This window comes from Carassius gibelio, chromosome A6 (genome assembly GCF_023724105.1).
Source record: "Carassius gibelio isolate Cgi1373 ecotype wild population from Czech Republic chromosome A6, carGib1.2-hapl.c, whole genome shotgun sequence".
Lineage (NCBI taxonomy): Eukaryota > Metazoa > Chordata > Actinopteri > Cypriniformes > Cyprinidae > Carassius > Carassius gibelio.
This window is the reverse complement of record NC_068376.1, coordinates 2073648-2093189: the sequence shown is the minus strand read 5'-3', so window position 1 is coordinate 2093189 and position 19542 is coordinate 2073648. Positions and strand designations below refer to the sequence as shown.

The 19542-nt window shown below is 36.4% G+C and overlaps 2 protein-coding genes and 1 long non-coding RNA gene across 4 annotated transcripts in view; 2 read left to right on the top strand and 1 right to left on the bottom strand.

Annotated features, from left to right (window-relative positions):
- The window catches only part of LOC128015234 (glutamate decarboxylase 1-like), a 19572-nt gene extending 10475 nt beyond the window's left edge, over nt 1–9097 (top strand). For both annotated transcript variants that reach the window (XM_052598913.1, XM_052598912.1), the window contains 11 exons: nt 2967–3079; nt 4041–4156; nt 4541–4620; nt 4726–4780; nt 4997–5113; nt 5263–5327; nt 5403–5481; nt 6323–6472; nt 7198–7305; nt 7396–7485; nt 8661–9097. In XM_052598913.1, coding sequence (XP_052454873.1) covers nt 2967–3079; nt 4041–4156; nt 4541–4620; nt 4726–4780; nt 4997–5113; nt 5263–5327; nt 5403–5481; nt 6323–6472; nt 7198–7305; nt 7396–7485; nt 8661–8834 — 1147 coding nt within the window. In that variant the 3' untranslated portion in view covers nt 8835–9097. The remainder of the gene's footprint in view (nt 1–2966; nt 3080–4040; nt 4157–4540; nt 4621–4725; nt 4781–4996; nt 5114–5262; nt 5328–5402; nt 5482–6322; nt 6473–7197; nt 7306–7395; nt 7486–8660) is intronic.
- Nucleotides 4598–11699, bottom strand: LOC128015236 (uncharacterized). Its single transcript, XR_008183849.1, has 4 exons — nt 11561–11699; nt 5386–5466; nt 5225–5310; nt 4598–5079 (listed from the first exon to the last, which is right to left on the bottom strand). It is a non-coding gene; the product is annotated as an uncharacterized LOC128015236 (long non-coding RNA).
- On the top strand, nt 11406–19542 carry LOC128015235 (Golgi reassembly-stacking protein 2). Its single transcript, XM_052598914.1, has 10 exons — nt 11406–11779; nt 12492–12572; nt 12847–13050; nt 13323–13409; nt 16310–16440; nt 16533–16665; nt 16739–16862; nt 16979–17065; nt 17164–17295; nt 18676–19542. The coding sequence occupies exons 1-10, from the start codon at nt 11717–11719 to the stop codon at nt 18957–18959; spliced, it is 1326 nt and encodes a 441-aa protein (XP_052454874.1). The 5' UTR covers nt 11406–11716; the 3' UTR covers nt 18960–19542.

Genomic DNA, 19542 nt, shown 5'->3' with positions numbered 1-19542 from the left:
AATATTATATTTATTATATAGATCAGTGCTTCTGCCATGTGTCATGTTTGTTTTTTTGTTTTTGTTTTTTGCATTTGTTTGATGCACACAGTCCTCACACTTTTCATGTGACACAAGCAGTAGACACCAAGGTTTCCGGAACAGCTTGTAACATTTTCTTTTTCTACTTCATGACATTTGCTTTATATGATTTATTACAACAGTAGAAATAAAAAACATCCACAAGTGCTGCTGACATTTGAGAAGTCAAGAGGTGTTCAATGCATGTTGGCTGGTTTTTCTGTATTAAACCTTAAATTTTGTCCTTTCTTTAGATCTCATTCCTGTAAAGCACCAATATGAGGTTAAAAAGCAGTATATTTTTATCTGAATGCAGATGGAGCCAGGATGGCTCTTGTACACTAATGGCAGAGGTGTGTTAGTTGAGTAGATGAGAGTGTGGGAGTCACTCTGGGAGGAGGATGTTGATTAGTGCTTCACTTTGACACTGAAGCATTTTCAGAATCTCAGTATAAATGTTTCTCCATCGCTCCCACATTATGCCCTCTTCTTGCTCCAGGGATAAAGCTGTTCTGTCGGCTTCCCACTGCTCTCTGCCCCATTTTGAAGGATTTCACCTGCAATGTTTGAAAACATTTCATTTCTTCACTGCTGATAGTGAGTGTCACTTCTGCTGTTCTGCTGCTACCTTCACACACACACAGAAATGCTTTAGAAAGGGCTTTGTGGGTAGAGAAAGGGCAGTGTCCTCGTGTCTGTGATTCAGCGAATGCACGGAATGCAAATGCTGATTATTCAGTTATTATTCACCGTGACTAATTTAGACCTATTGTTCTCATCAACAGTGACACACACTGACTGGCAGCTAATGGACTGACACACACACACACACACACACAGAACAACCCTTTCACCCTCAAAATAGTTTCACATAAAAGACAAGAAGAGTTGAGTGTGTTTTTAAGGTGTTGATAAGTGGTTACTAAGATTTTAGGGCGGTTACTAGTAGAGCCAAATGACAAATGATTTTCAATGTTTGATGCAGATGTTGATAGGGCAATATAATGCTGAAAAAATTAACGAATAATATAGTAAATAAGATTTAAAAATACTTTGCACAATATTTACTCCTACACTTTTAAGCTGACACATACATGATGTATTACACCGAAGAAAAAAGTGATGTTATCCAGTACATTTGAATACATCCACTTGAGAAGCAAAATGACATATTAAGTTATGTATCACATTTAATTGGGTTTTTGTCTAAAATAAGAAAAACATCTTCTGCAAATCTGAACTTAATTCAAAGAAAAAACAAGTAAATTTTCTCACCCCATATTTTTTATGATGGAAAACAAGACAAAAATAATTGTTGCTGTCTAATCAGATAGATAGATAGATAGATAGATAGATAGATAGATAGATAGATAGATAGATAGATAGATAGATAGATAGATAGATAGATAGATAGATAGATAGATAGACAGACAGACATCTCACTAGTTCACTTGACCAATGTGTTGTGTTTATATGATTATGATTTTGTTATGCAAATGTATATCACACAATGCATTTTTAATTTCATAACGAATATAAAAACAGCACCAATATGCATTGTATTCAATCTCTTGTTAGTTTCTTCTCCTTTGTACATGAAAATACAATTTGTCAAATCCAACACGTGTTATAGTCCTGCGCGAGAAACATTGTTCTATTTATATGACATTCTGACAGCTCGAATCATGATTTCGCTGAGAGTTATTGATGATTCCCCGTTATTTTACTGTCTTAAGTTAAATCTTTGTTCCTTTTTGAGACGGAGCTGAACAATGAGTCTGCCCGTGCCTGTTCCGTGTCCTAGTTGTGTTCCATCACACACTTATCCTCTTTCGTCCGTCCTTTCTGTGAATGAGACGGATTTGTGCTGAAGCGCGGTCTTATCTCGCGCGCGCAGCCGTCCCCTCATTTGCGCGCTGTCTGTCCACTCAGGCTGAACTCCTCAGTTAGACGAACAGATAGCCATCAGAGTACTGCCTCCCTTCATCAGAACAGCCTGAAATGAGCCCTTATCTCGTCTATCACAGCCGTCTTTTAATTAACGCTATCCAAAGCAACCGAGAGGGACAGAATGTAGGCTCTATCTCTGATGGAAGAAACTCTGAAGCAGCTGTTGCCAGATTTTGACAATTTGCAAAAGTGGAACATAAATATTACGAACGCATTAACCATGCCAAATCAATTTAAATAAATAAATAAATAAATAAATAAAAATCAGATATGTACCTATTATATTGTATTTCTTGAATTGCATTAATGCTGCTATATGAGGAATCACCACTTGAAAAAAATAAGGATTTATAATCATTAAAAAAATAGCCTTCATAATTTTTTGCTAAAAGTGTAATTTCTGTTACACTATTATTGGATTGTTAGATCCTAGGTTAAAAAAATTTCCACCTTATTTTTTCTTTGTACTTAAAAGATACATTTTCGATGCTGTCAGTAAAACTAATTTCTGGAAGTAAGTTTTACACGAAAATTTCATTTCAATATTTCTATTTCAAAATTTCGCGTGTTACTTGCCGTTTCTGCAACTAAATACTGAGAAAATCACCTGTAAAGTTGTCCAAATTAAGTTCTTAGCAATGCATATTACTAATCAAAAATAAATTTGACTTGTGGCAGGAAATTTACGAAATATCTTCATGAAACATGATCTATACTTAATATAATGAAATTTGGCAAAAAAGAGAAATAGATAATTTTGACCCATACAGTGTTTTTTTTTTTTTTTTTTTTTTTTTTTTTAACCAATGCTACAAGTATACCCCAGTTACTTAAGACTGGTTTTGTGCTCCAGGGTCACATATTTACAAAAAAAAAAAATTCTAAGTGAAAAAATGTTTCTTCACCTTTTTTTAGTGTGCATGTGCCTAAACACAGTTTTCCTGTGTGTTGCTCAGGTTCACATATGAAATCGCTCCTGTGTTTGTTCTGATGGAGCAGCTGACCCTCAAGAAGATGAGAGAGATCATTGGCTGGTCTAATGGTGATGGCGATGGACTCTTCTCACCAGGTAAACTGATCCATAACACCCGATAGATGTAGACCTAATATTAGCTACCATTAAAAACTTGATCCAAAAGACATAATAAATATAAAATACACTCATGAAAGAAACAAAAATGGTTCCCTAAAGAACCATTTTGTGAAAGATTCTTTAAAGAACCGGTGTTTTTCTTGGTGCCATAGAGCACCTTTTCTGGTACTACAAAGAACCCTTTTTAAAGGTTCTTCGAAGATCCACTGATGAATAGGTTCTTTATGGCTCCATTTCTTCCAGATCAATATACTTACATTTATCATACTATAGCAAAATTTTCTTTAATAGGATTGTTCATTAAGTAATAAAAAAAGAAAATCCACAAGTAATAAGAGGTTATTAGATGTATGATTAAAATGTTTATTGCATTCACAGTATACATCAATGCATACATCATACCTCAATACCGTGTTTATGTGTTTCATCGGGAAGTGCACAAGTACTAGAGGACTCAGACTTGACAGCAATGATTGATCATTTTTTAAAGTCACCAATCATTAGTTTCATGACCACTGTTAAGTCTAAGTACTCGATGATAACTTTAAATATTTCTCTTTTTCTGATTGGTTATGGCAGTATTTTGGGTGGTACGTGAGCTCCGACTAGTTAGTGTTAGGACAGCATGCCATTCAGACAAAATCAAAACCACCAGTACTTGAAATGAAAAATGACAAAGATGTGTAATACAGGGAATAAATGCATCCAATTAATCAATGAACCTAATGAACCCTTCTTTGCTGTAAAGAAACTTTCTGTGCAACAAAGAACCTGTTGTGCAATGGAAAGGTTCTTCATGGTTCTTCATCTTCCTTTTTTTAGTGTAATTAGGGGATTAGGAAATTACATATTATGTTGTTGAATGAACTATACCCCATAAAGCCTATTCTTTAACACATTTCATTTTGGTGCTGTAATGTGATGAATCTGTTCACAGGTGGTGCCATATCAAACATGTATAGTGTGATGGTTGCGAGGTACAAGTATTTCCCTGAAGTCAAAACCAAAGGCATGTCTGCAGCACCTCGACTCGTGCTTTTCACTTCTGAATATGTAAGTACTCACTTTCACTGCAGTTAAGCAGAGGATTTGTCTCCCTCTAGTGGTCATATGTTACACAGCCATGCATGTCTGCTGATTTGCAAAGACTGTCTAATATTACCTAATTTGATACTGAGCTAAAAAATATATTTGATGTTATATATCATAATTGATATTTATTTTCCAGCTTTGATGCAATTAACAAAATAGCAAAAGCAGTAAAAGTTTTTGGGGCGGTAAAAGGACTGTAATGTCAAATAACTACAAAATAAGCTGAATACGTTTTTTTTTTTTTTTTCATAAAATCTGCAAACTCACAGATTTATCAGAAAACATCTGGCTCATGTTTGCATTTTTTTTTTTTTTTTTTTTTTTTTTTTTTTTTTTTTTTTACAGAGTCATTATTCAATCAAAAAGGCAGGAGCAGTACTGGGATTTGGCAAAGAAAACGTAATTCTTCTGAAGACAGATGAGAGGTATCTTTTTTTTTTTTTAGCTATTAACCATTATGTTCTTTCAAAGCTCATGTTTTATTTGCTAGAGTCCCTCCCACTTGCACCTCATTGGCTGTCTTGTTTTAGGGGGCGTGTCATACCTGCTGACTTAGAGGCCAAGATCATTGATGTGAAACAGAAGGTAAGCAGATGCTCAGACTCACTGTTGCTAAGACAAGCGAGTGAAATATTTAACCTCAGTGCCTGAAGAGTTCAGTGGATCGATATGAAGCAGGAATTCTCAAGCTGATGGGTGATTTGACCTTAAAGTACTAAGCCTCTCTGTTAATTAAGTGGCACTGTGCTGTTTAGGCCATGTACTATCAACAGTGGATGTGATTTTAAATGTTTATTTTAGGGTTATGTGCCACTGTTTGTGAACGCAACGGCTGGTTCCACAGTATATGGAGCATTCGATCCCATCAATGACATTGCAGACATCTGTGAAAAGTACAACCTGTGGTTACATGTGGATGTAAGCTTGACTCAAACATATACATGCATTTCCAATGAGTGCTTTCAGAATTAGCTGAAATTGTAACTAGATCAATTTAATAAATTGGCTATTGAATAAATAAATTAAAACCTTAAATCAGTCGCTCAGTGGTGTTTGTATATCTCCAGGGTGCATGGGGCGGAGGACTGCTGATGTCCAGGAAACACAGACACAAGCTAAGCGGCATTGAGAGGTATGTAAAAATCACACCAGATGACTGTTTATTTGTGCAGTGTGCCCTGAAAACTCACATGTCTGTTTGTTGCAGAGCAAACTCAGTCACATGGAACCCTCATAAGATGATGGGTGTACCACTGCAGTGTTCAGCCATCCTGGTCAGAGAGAAGGTGAGACAGGAAACAGTCAGGATTTATTACACATCAGGGTCCCATTTACATCTGGCATTAACATTTGCCTTGGAAAAGCCTATATTTTAAAAATATAGGGAAAAAAGCCTGGAAATTAATATTTATATTCAGCAAGGACACATTAAATTGATCAAAAGTGACAGTATAAACGTTTAGAATTTTACAGAAAATTCCTATTTTAAATCATTGCTGTTCTTTTGAACTTTCTATTTATCAAAGAATAGTGAAAATCAGTTTCCACAAAATATTAAGTAGGATAACTGTTTTTAAATAATTAAATAATAATCAGAAATGTTTCTTGAGCAGGAAATCATCATATTAGAATGATTTCTGAAAATTTGTGACACTGCAAACTGGAGTAATGATGCTGAAAATTGAGCATTGCATCAAAGGAATAAATTATATTTTACAATATATTCAAATAGAAAACAATTTTATTTTTCTCAAATTGTAATAATATTTCACAATATTACTGTTTTTATTGTATAGAAAAAATGCAGCCTTGGTGAACAGAAGAGACTTCTTTCAAAAACATAAAAAACAGACCCCAAACCAGTGCACAGTTTAACTCTTTTTATTACCATTTTCTAAACTATAGCAAATAAACTGTGATAATGTGTGAAATGTTGAAGGTGTATGTGAATGTACTGTACATGATCAAGTCTACAAGAGTACAGTGTTTAAGCCTAAACGAAAAACTTGGATATGCAGTTACACACCTAACTTAATTTGGATAAGTTTGCTGAATGAATACATGTAGATCAAGGGAATTCAAATACATTTAGAGTTTAGGTATACAGGAGCTGTGTCTCTGTTGCAGGGCATTCTGCAGGGCTGCAACTCCTTGTGCGCTGGATACCTCTTCCAACCAGACAAACAGTACGATGTGACCTACGACACCGGCGACAAGGCCATCCAGTGTGGCAGACATGTAGACATCTTCAAATTCTGGCTCATGTGGAAGGCCAAGGTGGGTCACAACAGCTGCAGTTATGTAATGTCATGTCAAATTAATTTATAAAATGTTTTTTTTTTTTTATATTAGACACTGCTTCAAAACCAGCTGCACAGAAAATCATAATGATGTATCTTAATATCTTCATACCTTTATAGTTGCATTTAGCAGATTAGAGCTGGGCAATAATATAATTCATATATTGTGACAAACAAGCAAGCATGATTTTGCATATATAAATTAATAAATATATATATATACTGTATGTATGGAGTAAAATAAATAAATAAAATAAAACTTTATATAAAGATCTGGGTGATAATATAATCACATTTTGCAACAAAATAAAAAGAAATGAGGTTTGTGGGATTTGCTCTATACTATATGTTGCTTTATGTGAGTGTGCTGTATATATTCAAAAAAAGTTTGATATAATATTTGCATAATGGTTTACATTTTTGCAACAATATTAACAATCACACAGCCAGGTTTTGCTATACCGTTTATTTCTTTATTTCTTTATATATATATATATATATATATATATATATATATATATATATATATATATATATATCCTGAGTATACTGTTCAGTAGGTATGCAGGTAAAGTGGTATATATGTACTATATATATCCCAATTTTAAAATAAAGACGGTTATATGGCAATAGCAATGAGTAGGCCTAGTTTTTAGAGAAATACACATTTTGATTTTGACTGGGGAATTTTTATCTATGCAGGGCACAACTGGGTTTGAGCAGCACATTGACAGATGTCTAGAGATTTCTGAATATCTCTACAATAAAATCAAGAACCGTGTGGGATATGAAATGGTCTTTGAGGGGCAGGTTTGTATCTGGCACACACATATTTACATATAGATTGAAAGAACTGCTTACCTAACACTGAATGTAATGACTGTCTTTTGTTCTCTGCAGCCCCAGCACACAAATGTTTGCTTCTGGTATATTCCACCAAGTTTGCGTGGCATGCCAGATGGAGACGAACGAAGGGAGAAACTACACAGGGTGCTTCATCTTATTTCAATTATCAAAATATGAGACTAACAAGCACAAACTAGTAGTGATAGAAAATAATCTTTTGTTTTCTTCTTTTATCAAAAAGTCATGTAATTTCAGCAGATGAGGCTTCATTATGTCATACTTTATTTTATTTTTTTTTAATTCCAAGGATTCGGCGCTGTACTCTTAAAGATAAAGTTTCCAAAAGAGGGTTTTCCATAGAAGAACCATTTTGGGTTCACCAAAGAATCTTTAAACTCAAAACAAACTAAATTCTTAAAAGAATAATTCAAACAAAAATGTAAAATTTACTCAGCCATATTCAAGATGTAGAATTTGTTTCTTTGAACAGATTTGGAGAAATGTATCATTGCATCACTTGCTCATCAATGGATCCTCTACAGTGAATGGGTGCCGTCAAAATGAGAGTCCAAACACCTGATAAAAACATCACAATAACATCCCAGTCCATCAGATAACATCTTGTGAAGTTAAAATCTGCATGTTTGAAAGAAACAAATCCAGCACTGAGACATTGCTTCTGTCTAAAATACTAGCCCATAATCCATAATAACGCTTCCTCCATTAAAAAAGTACTTTTTTTTTTAATCAAGAGAGAAATATGTAGGTGTTTAAAGTTAAAATTAGACATTAATTAATAGACTGGGGTTGTGTGGATTGCTTGTGGATGTTTAATTAGCTGTTTGGACTCTCATTGTGACGGCACCCATTCACTGGAGGGGTTGCAGATGAAGAAACAAACTCATCCACATCTTGAATAGCCTGAAGGGTAAGGAAATCATTCAGATAATTTTAGCTTCAGATAATTTTTCATTTTGGGGTCAACTGTCCCTTTAAATTAACTTTTTTTTTTCTTTTTTTTTTTTGTGTGAAGAAAATTTTGGATGTTAAAGGTTCTTCATGAAACCATCGATTCCGAAACCTTTATTTTAAAAATTATTTATAGAATAGATAACACTTTCATGAAAACATTTGCAATTATTTGTAAAAAAAAATAAATAAAAATACACATCTTTTCTTTCAGTTTACACTGTTTTGAGTCAGCATGTGCTTCCAGTGTTTCAGCGCTCTGAAAGAACGAATCATTTTACGAAGAAATTAGTTCTCAGTTTCTCACATCACTGCAACCTGTGTCATAAATTACACCGACTCCCCTGCAGGTGGCGCCGAAGATCAAAGCAATGATGATGGAGTGCGGCACAACCATGGTAGGATACCAGCCACAAGGAGACAAGGTCAACTTCTTCCGAATGGTCGTCTCCAATCACGCCGCCACCAAGTCCGACATCGATTTCCTCATCGATGAGATCGAGAGGCTGGGTCACGACCTGTAAGAGCACTAACCAGGCTCAGGCATCTCCACAGGACGGTCGCACGGTCTACACGTTCAATGGATATGTTTCGACATTGTATTGTGGTCCAATATGTTCTCTCCTTTTTTTCTATGTCCTTAGATTTTTAACTTACAGATTATGAAGCCTGTATAGCTACACAGTCACCTTATAACAGTTTAAATCCATTGGGGTCAGGTGTAAAAGTCAGTGCTTGAGTTTGTAAATACAATATAAAGACAAGCAAAGACGTGCCACCCTTTTAATGAGGCTCGAACCCCTTTCTGTGTAGTATTGGGGTCTGTGTGTACACCAGTGGTTGATCTGTAGTTTAGTGTTGTGTTTCCCTAACTAACCTTGTAGTAGGTCGTGTAAAGTGTTTAATCAACACCTTTGTGAGGTGAAACATAAGCATTCAATTTTCAGTTTGAAGAATACTCATATAAATACAAAGACTTATTTATATTGTGAGTCAGCGGTGTTAAAGGTATTTCTCTCATTTGTAACAGTTCTTCATTTGTATTTTAAGACAAGTTATATATAATCAAACCGGTTTAGGGTCCTGAAGTGTACTTGTGAGCCAAAGACAGAACTAGTGTGTGGCGAGTGGGGCGGGGCCGAGAGGCGTGGGAACGAGGAGTGAGGCCAGGTGTAGTGATTGGAGATGAGCTACACCTGAGCCCCACCGCTATCGAGTCCCACGTAGGAGATGGAAGGATATAAAACTGGAGTGACGACCGTGAAGGACGAGAGAGGACCAGGCCTGGGACGTTATTTTATATCCTTCCATCTCCTACGTGGGACTCGATAGCGGTGGGGCTCAGGTGTAGCTCATCTCCAATCACTACACCTGGCCTCACTCCTCGTTCCCACGCCTCTCGGCCCCGCCCCACTCGCCACATAGTGCCATAAATTTTACAATATACTCAATATCCTTTGAAATAAGCAAGCATAAAAAAATAGTATAAATCTTAAGACATTCATGTAAATATGAATATATTATATATATATATATATATATATATATATATATATATATATATATATATATATATATATATATATATATATATATATATATATTTGTTGTTCAGGCCATTAACTCTGTGCAAACAGTGTGTTAGTGTTATAATGTTACCTGTTAATGCAATCCGATTTTCGGAAGGTTAGTTACCATATGTATATTACTGATTACTGATATTCAACTCAGGCAATTATAGCATCATATAAAATAAATGAATGAATAATAACAAGAGAGAGAGAGATAACAAAATAAATAACAAAATAAAACAATAAAAGCACAAACTTGGAAGGCTGGAAATGTCCTCAGGACGTTGGAAGATTGTGTTCATATTAAGATTTATAACAAGTTTATTGATATGCTGTATTTAGATTCAGCTTTTGTCTTCGGAACATGTTTATTTCATGTTCTCTGTTTGATCAAAGTGTTTTTGACAAATGCACAGTTATCTTTTTCCTCTTTTGCTGTAATTTTTGGCTGTATATGTTGAATGTGAGGAGGGCGATCTGGTCTCCCCGGAAAAGGCTGGCACTTTAAAATTGCAATCACATTATATGTAAACTGTTATAAATATGTGTACACGGCACAATTAAAGCTATTAAAGTATAAGAATGTTCGGTTAGTCGTCTTTTTAAAATGTAAAATCTTGCACCTTTTTTTTAAAGTATATAATAAACTTGCACTTCACACCCAGTTTGTTTGAGTTTTCTTTTATTTCATTCTTATTTTTAACCGGCTGCTCTTTGGCACTATGTATGTCATAAGACTGCATTTATTCAAAAATATTTCCTAATATACAAAAAAAGGCCAAGAAGTATATTTGATAAAATATATTTCAAAATATGTACCAATTTATTTTTGGCCATTTTTTGAAAATATATATTTTAAATCCAAATTTGCATTTATACTTAATGGACTAATGAAATAGTGAAGCTTCACCATTTTCAACACACACACACACACACACACATATATATATATATATGTTCAAAATACTGTACAAGGTACCTCTTTATCATTTATACTACGTTTGGATCAAAAGAAGTAAATGAAAAAATGATAGAGATAAAAAAAAAAGGTTCAGTTGTAAATTATTAGTAAGTTATAGTCTATTTAACATGACTCCTTTTATCACGTTTTTCTTTGTGGTCTATAGTTTCTTGCTTTCTGTATTATCTTTTACTTGCACATCACCAGAATAATGTTGCACACATTTGACTTCCTCCAGGAGGCGCTCTGCTGTTTGTTGAAGCCTAACTAAATTACATGGCAATATACGCCCCCTAATGGACAACATGAAACCCTAAATCTATGCAGAAGTTGACATTTTGTAAAATTTTAATAACACGTAATCAAGTCAGCAAGTACTCCCTGCCTTTATCCTCTATCCTTTTTTTATATATATATATATATTATTTGTAGTGGCATAGTATATGTAAAAACAATCAAACACAAAAAGAGAAGGGCACTGGGTGTCCCAAAAAAAGGTTCGAATCGGCTCGTGAATGAATCTTTCAGATAAGTTTGTGCACGAAGCGTTCAAACGACACATCAAATAGATCCGACTCGCATGAATGATTCACGAATTCGACATACCGTGTCTTCTAAAGTGTCGCATCCTATCGTTCACATGGATTACACGTATGAATTACAAATAAACTATCCTTGTTTGATTTATAACATGACCAGGGCCTTGCTGCAGTCTCACCTGTGCGCCACATAAGCACGAGCCCTCCTTCTTGCACTGCCACGTCATTCGCCGCCGTCGCGCGCATCCCTGGGAGACTCGACGCTTCTGTCCGCGAAACCGGTTGGTGGGAGAAGAAACGGATAATATTCTCACCGCGGACACGGAGCGGGTACCATGGGGGGATCACAGAGCGTGGAAATTCCAGGTGGTGGTTCGGAGGGCTATCACGTTCTCAGAGTGAGTGTGTTTTTAAAGATGCTTCCGCTCTATTGGTCTCTCCCTTTCACTCATGCGGTACATTGCGAGTCTCTTGCGGCGCACAGTTCAAATAGAGGCCGAGGATGTCAGTGCGGCCTAAATGCTAATGTGGCTAAATGAAAATCTCTGCTGTTAAATGTAAAGATCACGCATGGGAGTCTTCCATCATTTGACAAGCAAAGACTGATACCTTTTAAAACACACATCATAATTTATTGTACTGTACAAGGTTTTTTTTTGTTTTGTGTTTTTCCCCCCTAAAATTGTTATTGAAGAAGCTTAGTAACGTTACATGTCAAGACGCTTTACTATTCAAATGTTTATTATTTAAGCTCACACAACTCCGATTGACCCAAACTAATGCAGTTTACAATTTATACAAGGAAATATAATGTGTATAAACTGCATGCCATTTAAATATCTGGGAACGTAGATGCATGAATGCTTATTTTAAAGGTTGGCATCTCTGTCAAGTATCTGATAAAAAGTGAGATTTACTTGTTACAAAGTTTATTATTTCATGATCTATCCCAGTTTATACTTTTATATGCCAAGTTTGTTTTGCATGGTTAATTTTTTTTTCCTTGACAATTTTAATGTTTGTTTTAGCTCTTAATAGGTCATTTATTAAACTTTTTTGTTAAAAGGTCGTTCCTTTTTGAATGTTAAATGTGTTTTCTGTGTTTTGCAGGTGCAGGAGAATTCCCCAGGTCATAGAGCAGGTCTTGAACCATTCTTTGACTTCATTGTGTCCATCAACAACAGTAGACTGGTAGGTTTGTTGCCAAATACTTGAAATATGTGCTCTGCATTTAACACAACAGTGAACATGCACACGGATGCTTTAGAGCCTCTTAACAGTAAAACTGACAGTTCTGAGTCTAAAATATGATTGGATGAACCCCTTTTAAAGCAATTGTAAAAACTGATGAATGCACTCCTGGACCACACAAATACAGTTATATATATATGCTGTAGACGATGTTTGACAGTAGAAATGTATCAACCATAAATGTTGTTTTTGCTTTAATTCTTTTTCCCCCAAGAACAAGGATAATGACACGTTGAAAGACGTACTGAAGGCTAGTGTTGAAAAACCCGTGAAGATGCTGGTGTACAGCAGCAAAACCCTGGAGCTGCGGGAAGCCACCGTTACTCCCAGCAACATGTGGGGCGGTCAGGGTCTTCTGGGGGTCAGCATCCGCTTTTGCAGCTTTGAGGGAGCCAATGAAAACGTCTGGCATGTTTTGGTGAGTAAATTAAAGTGATGAATGCAGTCAGAGAACATGTCAGGCATGAGTTATTTACACTGCATATTTTGTAAGGGTGGGGTGGCTTTTTATGAAAAATATTATGTTTGCTTTGACCTCATTTTGATTAACAACTTTTGGTTAATTCGTCATATTTCAGCAAGGTGTTCAGCAAGAACGTGCTCTGGTAAAACAGACCGGTCGGTCGAGCTGTAAGATGGAATGCAAGCCTCACTTACTTTTTTTTCATGCATAATTTGCCTGTTTTGTAGGATGTGGAGCCAAATTCTCCAGCAGCATTAGCAGGTTTAAGACCACACACGGATTACATCATCGGAGCAGACACAGTCATGAACGAGGTACATTTCTCTCACACACATCTCAACTCTCAGACTTCTTGATCATTGTGTACTGATGTATGGAAGTGTCACAACTGCACTCTAGATTTCTTGTACATTTAGTTTTTTTGGTTTTGGATAAATCATTAAAATGAAAGAATGCAGCTCAAATATAGATTAAAATGATTTGATTGGCAAATAAATGCTAGTTCTTCAGACTCCATAGAAAAGAACAATTTAGCCATAAATAAGATGAGGAGACATTGTAATTTTTAGCAGTGCATTACATTATTATAATACCTTACAAATTATAAAAAAAAAAAAAAGGAAATAAGAAAAGAAAAGAAAGTAACTAATGGCGCTTTACCACTGCATGGTACGGCAAAGTACGGCTCACTTTTCGGGGCATTTCTATTGTGTACTGTACCTGGTACTATTACCAAAATGTGACATGTAAACCCTGCTGATCACTGGTTGGCCGGAGAGAATCATCACTACCTGCATCATTGAACTCAGATCAGCAAGCCAGCAAAGATTGAACGCAGATTTATTTGAATGAACATGACAGTTTCGAACGAGTGCACCTTTTTGCATACAACAAATTAATGTCTTTTTCGTGGTCTGTTGAGGAAGTACAGATGTTCTTCTCGTTGATCGCTGAGGAGCAGATCCAGAGAGAGCTTGATGGGACGACACAAAAGTAAAAATAAGCTTTGAATTATACAGCTATAGCATGGCCGCATACAGTGCAAACTGATTGTTTTGTAGTTTTACCAGTATTGTTATTGTTAACTAAAACTTAGTTTTAATTTAAAAAGACTAAGACTACTAAAACTTAACTAAAAATAAAGTTACATTGAAATATTTATTAAACTAATATAAAAGACAAAAGCACTAGAACTCTGCATTTCACCCCTTGGGCTGGGCTTTGGGCCAATTTTCACGTCATAGTTCAGATGCTAATTTACTAATAAACTAGTGTTTTTTGAGTCTGTGTTGCAAGGATGAAGTTGCCGATCCTGACTCGTCATCTTCTCATTAGACGCGCCTTTGGAGAGAAGTGCATCTTTATGTATTTTAATTATAATGAAAGAGTTTTTGTTTTTGATTTGTTTTATTTCATTAAGTAGTAATTTAAAGCTTTCTATAGATATATTTATCATGCTTGCGAGGCACGTATTCACTGAGTTTCGGTTCATTTTTGAACTCCTGTTAAAGACGAAATGGCAGAAAGCATGTTTTCTTTATTTTATAAAAGCACAACGTTTTGTTGATATTGTGAGTGCACACAAATAAAAGTAGACCCTTTGCCGTTACGGATGATTACTCTTACCTTTATGAGTAAAAATGACGGCGTATCTACTGAAACAAATGCAAGTGATCGTGCTGGAACCATGTCCTGCAAAGCATATCCATACAAACTATTGGATAAAGCACACATTTATCTAGGTTTAACGTTTGAACATTGTTGTATGCTTGAACTGTTTTATATCTATAGATTTTATTTTAGGCAAGTCGTGAGAATTTGAGAAGGCTAAATTAAACATACAGTAGGCTCACTGTCGCTGGCTGCTTGTCGTTACTTAAAAATAAAATTAAATATAAATAGATATGATAAACAATCATAATATATATATTTTTAATTAAATTGACTGCAATGCAATGAAATGTAATCACTTTGCTATTACATACTGAACTTAACTATTTGAATAGCTGAAACGGTAGTATAAGCTGTTTAGGGAAAAGGGAAAAAAAAGATGGGCTGGGTCGGGCTCAGGGCTAGGGCTTGAGATAGATTACATTATTTTAATGACAAATCAGCAGAATTTGCAGTGAACATCACAGAAAAATTTTAAGGGGTCATGAACTGGCTTTTTTATTATTTTATCTGAGGTCAACTTATAACATTTGCATAGTTTTATCATTCAAAAACATTAAATTCTGTAAGTAATAGGCCATTTTTAACCCTGGTTTTAAGGCTGACTTGAGACCACCTCTCTTTTTTTACGGGTGTGTTGCAATGACTTGGAAGTAAACACCCTCTACTATGATTGGATAACAGTTTTGCATAGTAAACACATTTTCTGTTTGGCGAACTACGTCCTTTGTAGTTGGGGCCTTCTGTGACTTTGGTTAGACATGTACACATATCGAGCGATCTCAAACAAAGCTATAGTGATACAGAACAAATATTTTTTACTAACATAAGTGTGCTGTGCCATTCCTGTCAGACTCAATATAGATGCACAGCATTGCCTTTTAATCTCAGTCTCTCTGCAAATCCAGCATCGACCTGTGTTTTGCTTACGAATGAAGCAAACAAATGCTTAATGTTTTTACTCGCATGAGCTGAAACTTAATTAAAAATAAAGTTCAACCATACATTCCTAATATTTAAATCTGAAGGAAGGTTATGCATCAACTCTGTTCTTCTTCCACAACCAGGCACTGCACAATATTTTGCAATCTTCAACGGCATTTTTATTGCTTGGTTCCTTGATCTGGTTTAGTGCCACTCATGTTATTTCCCTTCTATGTCGTGCACGAATCAGTGGGCGGAGCTACAGTATTAGGCATTGATATTCTTCTGTGGAGGCTGTGTTTAATCTATAAACACAATCCAGGATCTGCCATTTGCCGGGCCTGGTGTCAATAAAAGCTTTTATTTCAATAACAAGGACGTTTTCGGTTTTGAAACTTACAGGATATTCTCTTAGTACGATGACCTTAAATATCAAAAGCTCAAGTAAAAATGTTTTTCTAAATTCATGACCGTTTTAAGTTGCAAGGCATAAAAAAAAGAATTTTTAAATCATTATGTAAATATTTTAATGGCACAGCAGAACTAACCTGAAAAGGCAAATGACTGCTTCATCAACTGGCCCAAAACTCTCTGATTTTCCATTATGCTCTTTCTCCAGTCAGAGGACTTATTCTCATTGATAGAAACCCACGAGGGCAAAGGCCTGAAACTCTACGTCTACAACACTGACACGGACAACTGCAGAGAAGTGGTCATCACGCCCAACGGTGCCTGGGGTGGAGAGGGCAGGTGTGTGTGTGTGTGTGTGTGTGAAACTCTCTCGCTTTCTCTGCTTCCTGTCTCTGTACGTATGTCCAACATGATTATTCTTCTTTGTTCAGTCTTGGCTGTGGTATCGGCTACGGTTACCTGCACAGAATCCCTACTCGACCTTTCGAAGAAGGGAAGAGAATCAGCTTCCCTGGACACACCCCCAGTGAACCAGCCAGCCCACTGAAGGACGGCTTCACAGAGGTTAGTGTGTATTTCACATGGTGTATAATGATGTATTTGGTCAGACGATTGACTTCCATGTTGTCTTGTCTAGGTTCAGCTGTCTGCAGTAACTCCGCCCCCTGTGTCACAGCCTTTTCCCACTGGGCTTGAGGACAGTCTGTCCGGCCTGTCACTCAGCTCTGCCCCGTCCTCAATACCCAGTGAGCTCCACACAGGTGAACTGTTTCTGCTTTTATTTAGTACTTCAGATTTTTCATACATTGTGCATAATTCATGATATAATAAATGGTAATATAATTAGTGCAAAATTCATAATTTTTATTTCTGGCAGGTGTTCCTACAGTGCCCCTGCTGCCCACTCAGGTGACCCCGGGGCTGGGTCCCCTCCCCATTGTCAACCCCTCCACCACCGTACCAGGTAAAGAACATGTGCCCTTCTCTGTTTTTTGTTAAACTAGAAGAGATGTATCTCAGCAATTTCATGTGGCTAAATGATCTTGATTTTTGTGCCTTCAGGTTTGATGTCTTTACCGGGTGGCCTCCCTCCCCTGCCAAACTTGCCTAACCTCCCTAACCTTAATCTACCATTACCTCACCTGAGTGCTGTATCTTTAGCTGGAATCAGTGGGTTGCCTCCCACAACAGCAGGTACACACACCAAAACTAGTATAGCTTATTCTGACCACTTAGACAGGGAACGTACAGGGCCTTAAGTCTTAAATTTAGTTTGATTCAATTTCAGCTCATAAAAAGTATTAAATATCTTAATTGGTATAACAGTACTAATTGTAATTTTAAGAGGTCTAAAGTTTGGAGACTGAAAAGCAGTGATCGTGGTGCGATTATTTATTGAAGTTCAAAAGAAAATTAAGTACATTAACATGAGCACCGCACATTCAAAAGGAAAGTGCGACGCTGATGCATGTTCTACAAGCTTGCCGTTTCAGAGCCGTTTGCAATCATAACCATGTATTTATACCCTGCTTATGATCGACTGTTAATTATGACATGGTTTACTTAATGGTTTATATATTATGTTGTATATTATTGTAAGAACACACACTTTGGGCCCTATCATACACCCGACGCATTGCGACGCAAGTATGTTTGCTAGTTTCAGTCTGGCTCTTAAAGGGATTGGAAGATGAGACTTTGATTGGGTTTATTGCACGTTACGCCCCAAAAAAACACCCATTACTCATTAAGAGAATGGGGACAACCTGTTTAGACCATGCACCCGTGCGCACCAACCATTTTTCCGTCGTTAAAATAGCAAAAGTGGATTTGGACATGCCCTGAGTGCACCTGCGCCGTGCGCTTTACACTTTGCGTTTAGATCGTTAAAATAGGGCCCTTTATCTCCCTCATCTTTTTGAAGCAACTGGAATTACTAAAGCATAAACATAAAAATAAAAAAATAAGAGTCCTGTTGTATTTCGGGTTTGTTTATAATTGTTTTCTTTATAATATAAAAGTCCTGCATTAAGCTTTTTTTTTTCTAGGTTACACAAACTGTATCTGGCATTGAATTCAAAAACTTAATAACAAAATCTTGAATTGTAAACATTTAACTTTCTTAAAATAAAATAAACTGAAATATAACAAATATAACTTCTTTTTTCTCATCATTTTAAGTACAAGAATAACTAAAATTTTAAAACTATTCCGACATAATAAAAATAAAAAAAAAGTAAGAAATGACAAATGATGATATTGATTGAATATTAAGTTGGCAAATAAACCAATGAAATTACATATTAAATAAAACATATCTTAATTGTTTTAAACTTACAGTTCCCATTTTGCTAAAAAGCAGTATTGAGTCCTTTTTGTTTATTGTTTAATCAAGTAAAAGAATCTGAGATGCATGATTTATTTTGAGATCTGTTCTGAATAGACATAATGTATTAGTTGTATTTGTGCAAGTCCTAAAAAGATCTTAAAGTCTTAAATATGCACTAGCCTCAGTGAACAACCTGTTTCTGTCACTGAATTTCTGCTGAATATTGATTTGGTCTGTCTCTGCAGGTTTGCCTCCTCTTCCTCCTCTGAACCTGCCTGGCATCTCTCCTCTGCCCATGCACACCATTCTCCCTTCCACACTTCCCAGCATGCCCGGGGTGACGCTGCCATCTTCCCTGGCACCGTCTGACCACATCTTGCCCGTCTCCTTAGCATCCGTGCATACTCCAGCGCTCAAACTAGATGCCACGTCCAACCCTGCGGTCAAAGACATGACCTCAGAGATGCCTGTTGCCACCGAGACCCTCCTAAAGCAGACGAATGCGCAGACAGCCCCAGAGTCCTCCTAATGGTCCGAGCGGGGCCGGAGGGCGTCCCTCTGTACGTCTCTATTGTATTTATTCCAGTGTGCAAACACACACACACACACACACAGAGATAAACGTGGTTCTGAGAGACGCCAGCATCAGAGTAATGAGCGTGTGGATGGACGTCTAATATTAAAAAATACATTTAAACAAGAGACCATATGTGCGGTTTGTGTGCTCTTCAGAATCTGTTCCGACTCGTGCTTTTTCTTTCTGTATATCCTGTAATCAACTTTAAAATCTTAGTATAGCATTCCATATATGACCAATTGCTATGTGATTTTACAATTTAATGTCTGACTTTATTTCCCTCTCATTCTTTGCACCGTTTCGAATGCTTTGATTTCTTCAAACTCTTCTTCTCATGGTCAGACTGGGCTCTGGGCCTCTGTTTCTCTCTCGCGTGTGCACACACACTCTCTGTATGATGGCTCTGCTGTCATGATGAACGGAAACACAGTTATAAATGTGCTGCAGGGCTGAATGTGTGCTTGTGCAGTTTGAAGATTGTCAAGGAATCTCGTATTCAAACATACACAAGCAATAAACTAACCATTTTACACTA